At 37.1% G+C, this 9,698-nt stretch overlaps 1 protein-coding gene across 3 annotated transcripts in view; it reads left to right on the forward strand.

Annotated features, from left to right (window-relative positions):
- The window catches only part of tor4aa (torsin family 4, member Aa), a 77,729-nt gene extending 73,029 nt beyond the window's left edge, over positions 1 to 4,700 (forward strand). For 2 of the 3 annotated variants that reach the window (XM_061876061.1, XM_061876060.1), the window contains exon 4: positions 2,739 to 4,700. In XM_061876061.1, the coding sequence (XP_061732045.1) occupies positions 2,739 to 3,587 (849 nt within the window). In that variant the 3' untranslated portion in view covers positions 3,588 to 4,700. The remainder of the gene's footprint in view (positions 1 to 2,738) is intronic. The other variant, XR_009802361.1, reaches the window with a different exon arrangement.
- The last annotated feature ends 4,998 nt before the right edge of the window (positions 4,701 to 9,698 follow it).

A 9,698-nucleotide genomic window follows, 5' to 3' on the forward strand; every position in this document is an offset into this window, starting at 1 on the left:
AATCTCTCATTGTCTATCAATACACTAACAAAAAATAGCAGTATAGAGATGTTGAAGTGTGATAATAATATCTCATTAAATCTCTCATTTACCAACAAGAATTAGCGGTATAGAGATGTTGAAGTGTGATAATCTGTCAATTAACAACAAAAAATTGCATCAGAGATGTTGAAGTGTGATGATAATCTCTCATTATCTGTCATTTACTAACAAGAATTAGCGGTATAGAGATGTTGAAGTGTGATGATAATATCTCATCATCTCTCATTTACTAACAGGAATTAGCGATATAGAGATGTTGAAGTGTGATGATAATATCTCATTAAATCTCTCATTTACCAACAAGAATTAGCGGTATAGAGATGTTGAAGTGTGATAATATTCTCTCATTACCTATCATTACACCAACAAAAGTTAGCATTATAGAGATTCAAGTGTGACGATTACACCATTACACCAACAAGAATTAGTGCGGTAGAGATGTTGAAGTGTGATAATCTGTCAATTAACAACAAAAAATTGCATCAGAGATGTTGAAATGTGATGATAATCTCTCATTATCTGTCAATACACTAACAAAAAATAGCAGTATAGAGATGTTGAAGTGTGATAATAATATCTCATTAAATCTCTCATTTACCAACAAGAATTAGCGGTATAGAGATGTTGAAGTGTGATAATCTGTCAATTAACAACAAAAAATTGCATCAGAGATGTTGAAGTGTGATGATAATCTCTCATTATCTGTCATTTAACAACATCTATAGAGATGTTGAAGTGTGATGATAATTTCTCATCGTCTCTCATTTACCAACAAGAATTAGTGCTATAGAGATGTTGAAGTGTGATGATAATCTCTGAATTAACAACAAAAATTTGCATTATAGAGATGTTGAAGTCTGATGATAATCTCTGAATTAACAACAAAAATTTGCATTATAGAGATGTTGAAGTGTGATGATATCTCATTATCTGTCATTTAACAACATCTATTGAGATGTTGAAGTGTGATGATAATCTCTCATCATCTATCAATACACTAACAAAAAATAGCATTATAGAGATGTTTAAGTGTGATAATAATACCTCATTAAATATCTCATTTACCAACAAGAATTAGCACTACAGAGATGTTGAAGTGTGATGATCATCTCTCATCCTTTCTCATTTACTAACAATAATTAGCACCATTGATTGATGATATGGAAATGGGATGATAATCTGACATTATCTCTCATTTACCAACAAGAATTAGCGATATAGAGATGTTGAAGTGTGATAATATTCTCTCATCACCTATCATTACAATAACAAAAGTTAGCATTATAGAGATTGAAGTGTGACGATTACACCATTACACCAACAAGAATTAGTGCTGTAGAGATGTTGAAGTGTGATAATCTGTCAATTAACAACAAAAAATTGCATCAGAGATGTTGAAGTGTGATGATATCTCATTATCTGTCATTTAACAACATCTATAGAGATGTTGAAGTGTGATGATAATCTCTCATCGACTCTCATTTACCAACAAGAATTAGCGCTATAGAGATGTTGAAGTGTGATGATAATCTCTCATTGTCTCTCATTAACCAACAAGGATTTGCGCTATAGAGATGTTGAAGTGGGATGATATCTCATTATCTGTCATTTAACAACATCTATAGAGATGTTGAAGTGTGATAATAATCTCTCATTATCAACAAAAATGTGTGTTATAGAGATGTTGAAGTGTGAAGATAATCTCTCATTGTCTCTCATTTACCAACAAGAATTAGTGCTATAGAGATGTTGAAGTGTGATGATATCTCATTATCTGTCATTTAACAACATCTATAGAGATGTTGAAGTGTGATGATAATCTCTCATCGTCTCTCATTTACCAACAATAATTAGCAACATTGATTGATGATATAGAAATGGGATGATAATCTCTCATTATCTCTCACTGTGATAATATTCTCTCATTACCTATCATTACACCAACAAAAGTTAGCATTATAGAGATTGAAGTGTGACGATTACACCAACAAGAATTAGTGCTGTAGAGATGTTGAAGTGTGATAATCTGTCAATTAACAACAAAAAATTGCATCAGAGATGTTGAAGTGTGATGATAATCTCTCATTATCTGTCATTTAACAACATCTATAGAGATGTTGAAGTGTGATGATAATCCCTCATCGACTCTCATTTACCAACAAGAATTAGCGCTATAGAGATGTTGAAGTGTGATGATAATATCTCATTATCTGTTATTTAACAACATCTTTAGAGATGTTGAAGTGTGATAATAATCTCTGAATTAACAACAAAGATTTGCATTATAGAGATGTTGAAGTGTGATGATAATCTCTCATTGTCTCTCATTTACCAACGAGAATTAGCGCTATAGAGATGTTGAAGTGTGATGATATCTCATTATCTGTCATTTAACAACATCTATAGAGATGTTGAAGTGTGATTATAATTTCTCATCGACTCTCATTTACCAAAATGGATAGAGATGTTGAAGTGTGATGATAATCTCTCATTGTCTCTCATTTACCAACAAGAATTAGTGCTATAGAGATGTTGAAGTGTGATGATATCTCATTATCTGTCATTTAACGACATCTATAGAGATGTTGAAGTGTGATGATAATCTCTCATTGTCTCTCATTTACCAAAATGGATAGAGATGTTGAAGTGTGATAATAACCTGGCAGCGTCTCCAAACTAAGGTGTCGTGTGTTCAGGTGTACAACGCCATCGAGAACCTGGACGACCACGTGCTGCGATACGACCTGGAGGGTCTGGAGAAGACCCTTAGGAGGGAGGTGTTTGGCCAGCAGGGGGCGGTGGAGGGTCTGCTGTCCCACCTGAAGGACTACCTGTCCACCTACGTGCACAACAAGCCGCTGGTGCTGTCCCTGCACGGGCCCGTGGGCGTGGGCAAGAGCCACCTGGGGCGGCTGCTGGCGGGACACTTCCGCCAGGTGGTGGGCGAGTCCCTGGTCCTGCAGTACTACGTGCTGCACCGCTGCCCCCAGGAGGCCCGGGCCCCGCAGTGCGCCCGAGACCTGCGCGCCCTCATCTCCGCCATGGTGGAGCGGGCGGAGGAGGAGGAGAAGATCCCGCTGCTGGTGTTCGACGAGGCGGAGCACATGCACCCAGACCTCCTGGACGCGCTGCACGGCCTGGTGGCGTCCAAGCAGCCCAAGCACTTCCTCAACGCCGTCTACGTCTTCCTCAGCAACCTGGGCCACCGCGACATCACCAAGCACGTGCTGCACAACGTCTCCGCGGCGACCGCCTCCGCCCGTCGCCACGACGACCCGCTCCGGGATCTGACGCCGGCGCTGCGGGGGTCCCTGGAGAAGCGGCACGCGCTGTGGACGCAGGCGGACATCCTGCCGCTGGGCCTGCTGGAGAAAAGTCACGTGATGCAGTGCTTCCTGGAAGAGATGACCCGCGAGGGATTCTACCCCGACCGCCCGCACGTGGAGACGCTGGCCGGCGAGGTGGAGTACTATCCCGCCGCGGGGGGCTGGGAGTATTCCGTGACGGGCTGCAAGCAGGTGGTGGCCAAGGTCAACCTGCTGTGAAGATTGGAACCAGAACTTTCCCGGAAGTTCTCCTTCCGGCCAAGACACAACCACGCTGTGTGAGCTTCAATACGTCTCACGTTTATCAGGTACTTAAGTGAAGGACACAACTTTTAACAGTCAGAAAATCGTTCGTTAGCGTGCTAGCTACACAAGCTAATGGCTAATATGCTAGCTTTTTGATTGATTGAAACTTTTATTAGTAGATCACACAGTCCAGTACATGTTTTGTACACTTCACCACTAAATGGTGACACCCCAATAAGTTTGTCAACTTGTTTATAAAGGCTGACTGAAATGAGATGTTCTTATTTAAACGGGGATAGCAGCTCCATTCTGTGTGTCATACTTCATCTTTTCGCCATATTTTTGCTGAAAGGATTTAGTAGAGAACATCCACGATAAAGTTTGCAACTTTTGGTCGCTAATAAAAAATTAGCACTATAGAGATGTTGAAGTGTGATAATATGTCAATTAACAACAAAAAATTGCATCAGAAATGTTGAAGTGTGATGATAATCTCTCATCATCTCTCATTTACTAACAAAAAATAGCATTAAAGAGATGTTGAAGTGTGATGATAATCTCTCATCCTTTCTCATTTACCAACAATAATTAGCAATATTGATTGATGATATACAAATATTGAGGTGGGATGATAATCCCCCATTAAATCTCTCATTTACCAACAAGAATTAGCGCTATAGAGATGTTGAAGTGTGATGATATTCTACACCAACAAAAGTTAGCATTATAGAGATTGAAGTGTGACGATTACACCATTACACCAACAAGAATTAGTGCGGTAGAGATGTTGAAGTGTGATAATCTGTCAATTAACAACAAAAAATTGCATCAGAGATGTTGAAGTGTGATGATAATCTCTCATTATCTGTCATTTAACATCTGTAGAGATGTTGAAGTGTGATGATAATCTCTCATCGACTCTAATTTACCAATAAGAATTAGCGCTATAGAGATGTTGAGGTGTGATGATAATCTCTGAATTAACAACAAAGATTTGCATTATAGAGATGTTGAAGTGTGATGATAATCTCTCATCGTCTCTCATTTACTAACAAAAAATAGCATTAAAGAGATGTTGAAGTGTGATGATAATCTTTCATCCTTTCTCATTTACCAACAATAATTAGCAACATTGATTGATGATATGGAAATATCGAGGTGGGATGATAATCTCTCATTAAATCTCTCATTTACCAACAAGAATTAGCGATATTGAGATGTTGAAGTGTGATGATAATCTCTGAATTAACAACAAAGATTTGCATTATAGAGATGTTGAAGTGTGATGATAATCTCTCATCCTCTCTCATTTACCAACAATAATTAGCAACATTGATTGATGATATGGAAATATCGAGGTGGGATGATAATCTCTCATTAAATCTCTCATTTACCAACAAGAATTAGCGATATAGAGATGTTGAAGTGTGATAATATTCTCTCATCATCTATCATTACACCAACAAAAATTAGCATTACAGGGATTGAAGTGTGACGATTACACCATTACACCAACAAGAATTAGTGCTATAGAGATGTTGAAGTGTGATAATCTGTCAATTAACAACACAAAATTGCATCAGAGATGTTGAAGTGTGATAATAATCTCTCATTATCTGTCATTTAACAACATCTATAGAGATGTTGAAGTGTGATGATAATCTCTCATTATCTGTTATTTAACAACATCGATAGAGATGTTGAAGTGTGATGATAATCTCTCATTGTCTCTCATTTACCAACAAGAATTAGCGATATAGAGATGTTGAAGTGTGATAATATTCTCTCATCATCTATCATTACACCAACAAAAATTAGCATTATAGAGATTCAAGTGTGACGATTACACCATTACACCAACAAGAATTAGTGCTGTAGAGATGTTGAAGTGTGATAATCTGTCAATTAACAACAAAAAATTGCATCAGAGATGTTGAAGTGTGATGATAATCTCTCATTATCTGTCACTTAACATCTGTAGAGATGTTGAAGTGTGATGATAATCCCTCATCGACTCTCATTTACCAACAAGAATTAGCGCTATAGAGATGTTGAAGTGTGATGATAATCTCTCATTATCTGTCATTTAACAACATCTATAGAGATGTTGAAGTGTGATGATAATCTCTCATTAAATCTCTCATTTACCAACACGAATTAGCACTATAGAGATGTTGAAGTGTGATAATATTCCCTCATCACCTATCATTACACTAACAAAAGTTAGCATTATAGAGATTGAAGTGTGACGATTACACCATTACACCAACAAGAATTAGTGCGGTAGAGATGTTGAAGTGTGATAATCTGTCAATTAACAACAAAAAATTGCATCAGAGATGTTGAAGTGTGATGATAATCTCTCATTGTCTCTCATTTACCAACAAGAATTAGTGCTATAGAGATGTTGAAGTGTGATAATAATTTCTGAATTAACAACAAAGATTTGCATTATAGAAATGTTGAAGTGTGATGATAATCTCTCATTGTCTCTCACTTACCAACAAGAATTAGCGCTATAGAGATGTTGAAGTGTGATGATATCTCATTATCTGTCATTTAACACTAAATGATGACACCCCAAAAAGTTTGTCAACTTGTTTATTAAATCTCACTGAAATGGGATGTTCTTATTTAAACGGGGCTAGCAGGTCCATTCTATGTGTCATACTTCATAATTTCGCCATATTGCCATATTTTTGCTGAAAGGATTTAGTAGAGAACATCCACGATAAAGTTCGCAACTTTTGGTCGCTAATAAAAAAGCCTTGCCTGTACCGGAAGTAGCAGACGATGACATCACCGGTGTGAGGGCTCCTCACGTCCTCACATTCTTTATAATGTGAGCCTCCGGCAGCAAGAGCTATTCGGACCCAGAAAGCGACAATTTCCCCATTAATTTGAGTGAGAAGGAAAGATTCATGGCTGAGGAAATTTAAAAAAATAAAAAAATACATAAAAAAGTAAAAAAAAGGCGATTGCATTGGGACGGATTCAGATGTTTTTAGACACATTTACCAGGATAATTCCGGGAAATCCCTTATCTGCCTATTGTGTTGCTAGTGTTTTAGTGAGATTAAATAGTACCTGATAGTCGGAGGGGTGTGGCCTCGGGTGTGTTGACGCCAGTCTCTGAGGGAATTAGTCATGGCAGCTGCAGTTGACTTATTTCGCTAAGAGTTTACTTAGTTCCACAATTTTCTCACCGAAACCTGCCGATCCATGTTCGCTTGACCGCTCTGATCCATATTAAAGCTTCACCTCCGGGAATTTTAAACAAGGAAACACCGTGTGTTTGTGTGGCTAAAGGCTAAAACACTTCCCACCTACATCTTTCTTCTTTGACGTCTCCATTATTAATTGAACAAATTGCAAAAGATTCAGCAACACAGATGTCCAAAATACTTTGTGTTTGCACGATGAAAAGAGACGACTTTTAGCCGCAAGTGGTGCTGGGATATCATGTCCCCTCGCACGCTTCATCATACCGCAACATTTTCAACAGGAAACTTTGCGGGAAATTTAAAATTGCAATTTAGTAAACTAAAGCGGCCGTATTGGCATGTGTTGCAATGTTAATATTTCATCATTGATATATAAACCATTAGCTGCATAGTAGTGGCTTTCAGTAGGCCTTTAAGTCCACGTTTAATCAATTCAAGGCAGATAAATAGTACGAATGGTAGCTAATAGCTAATATGCTAGCTGGTGACTAATCCTTTTATAATGACAACATCTCTTCATTCAAAGAAGTTAAACAACAATTAAGAATGTTTTCAGAAGCAATAAAAGATGATTATGTTCACTGAAAGACTATGATATTGTTAGAATAATTATGTGTAAGTTATCACACAACTCTTATGCTTAAAGGCCGTTGCTATAGTTATTATCAATTGTGCTCAAGTTGTACTTTTCTATCTGTGCAAGGACAAAAGCTTTTTTCAGTCACGGCATATGAGGGGTTGCCTCGCCGCACACGTTTTGTTTGTCTTAGCCCACTGACAGCCAAGGACTTCAAGGACCTCAACGAAGATAAGACGACAGCACGCAGACGAAGCAGAGACAAGGCCCCAGCACAGTCCGTCACGTATTGTGCGTACCGGAAGCTGCTTTGCATTAAATGTGTGGCCACTCCTTTTAGAGCAGTTGTTCTTAACCTTGTTGGAGGTACCCAACCCCACCAGTTTCTTATGCGCATTCACCGAAAAATAAAATGTTTTGTTTTTTTTCAAATTCAAGACAAAAGTTGTATGTTTTTGGTACCACTTTAGTATGGGGAACATATTCTAAGCAACAAAGACTTCATGTAGAGCTATTTGGACACTAGGGGAACTTATTCTAAGTAACATAATAAGGCCATGCTGAATAAGTACTTAATAATGACTACTTAAGAGCCAATATGTTACTAATTTGCATGTTAATAAGCAGAGGTGGGTAGTAACGTGCTACATTTACTCCGTTACATCTACTTGAGTAACTTTTGGGATAAATTGTACTTCTAAGAGTAGTTTTTATGCAACATACTTTTACTTTTACTTGAGTATATTTATAGAGAAGAAACGCTACTTTTACTCCGCTCCATTTATCTACAATCAGCTCGCTACTCGATACTTTTTTTTATCGATTTGTTAATGTTTGTTTTGGTTTTTCAAAGTATGAACTATGCATGCCTGCGTTTCACCAATCAAATGCAATCACTGGTGACGTTGGACCAATCAAACAAAACCAGGCGGTCACGTGACCGTCACACGTCGAATCCGACCTAAAAAGTTGGAAAACTTATTGGGGTGTTACCATTTAGTGGTCAATTGTACAGAATATGTACTGTACTGTGCAATATACTAATAAAAGTTTCAATCAATCAATCAAAAGCGTAAAGGAAAAAAGACTTTTTATTTCAATCGTACTTCCTGTCACAAGCCTAAAGACTGATCGCACACTTCCTGTCTTCACAATAAAAGCGCCGCTCCATCGCGCCTGCGCTAACAAAATAAGAGTCTCCGAAAGCCTGAGCATACAAGCTAGCAAGCTACGGAGTTTGCCGCCAATGTATTTCTTGTAAAGTGTATAAAAACGAATATGGAAGCTGGACAAATAAGATGCCAAAAACCAACGACTTTCATGTGGTATTAGACAGAAAGGAGGAACTTTTTTTTCTCCTCCATTTGAAAACGTGGACGTTATCAGCACTATACTGTCTGATTCCAATCAATGCAAGTCATCAGAATCAGGTAATACACCAACTTATATTCTTGTCTTCATTAAAGATAGGAATCTATATGTTAAACATGCATGTATATTCATTAAAACACCTTTAACATGTCAACAAAAACGGCAAAACAATATAAATGTCATACTGTATATGTAAATGTATATATATATATATATATATATATATATATATATATATATATATATATGCTATGTGTGTGTATGTATATATGAGGTAGATCACCTCGACTTGGTCATTTATTAAGTAATTGATTCACTTTAAAAAAATTATTGGGGTGTTACCATTTATTGGTCAATAGTACGGAATATGTACTGTACTGTGCAATCTAATAATACAAGTTTCAATCAATCAATCAATCAATCAATTAATGAATGTCTACTGAGCCTATCGTGCTGTCAATTTATTGTGGCTCAATGTGCCTTATTTTTTTATTTTAATGTATTATTATTTAATATATATTATTGTTTTAGTTGCTTAAGAGATATTCCTGGCTCTGAATTTGCTCATTGCTATTTTTATGTTTTTGTGCATTACTTGTTGCCGTAATCATTAAACAAACAGGTTACTCATCAGTTACTCTGTACTTTAGTAGTTTTTTCACAACATACTTTTTACTTTTCCTCAAGTAAATATTTGGGTGACTACTCCTTACTTTTACTTGAGTAATAAATCTCTAAAAGTAACAGTACTCTTACTTGAGTACAATTTCGGGCTACTCTACCCACCAAGCAACTAATGCTGAATATGTTCCCAATACTAAAGTGTTACCATGTTTTTTTTACTGGTGCACAAAATGAACCGTGCATGAACACCTTGTTCAAACAACAAAACCAACACAGTGCATAAACTCA

This window comes from Nerophis ophidion, linkage group LG17 (genome assembly GCF_033978795.1).
Source record: "Nerophis ophidion isolate RoL-2023_Sa linkage group LG17, RoL_Noph_v1.0, whole genome shotgun sequence".
Lineage (NCBI taxonomy): Eukaryota > Metazoa > Chordata > Actinopteri > Syngnathiformes > Syngnathidae > Nerophis > Nerophis ophidion.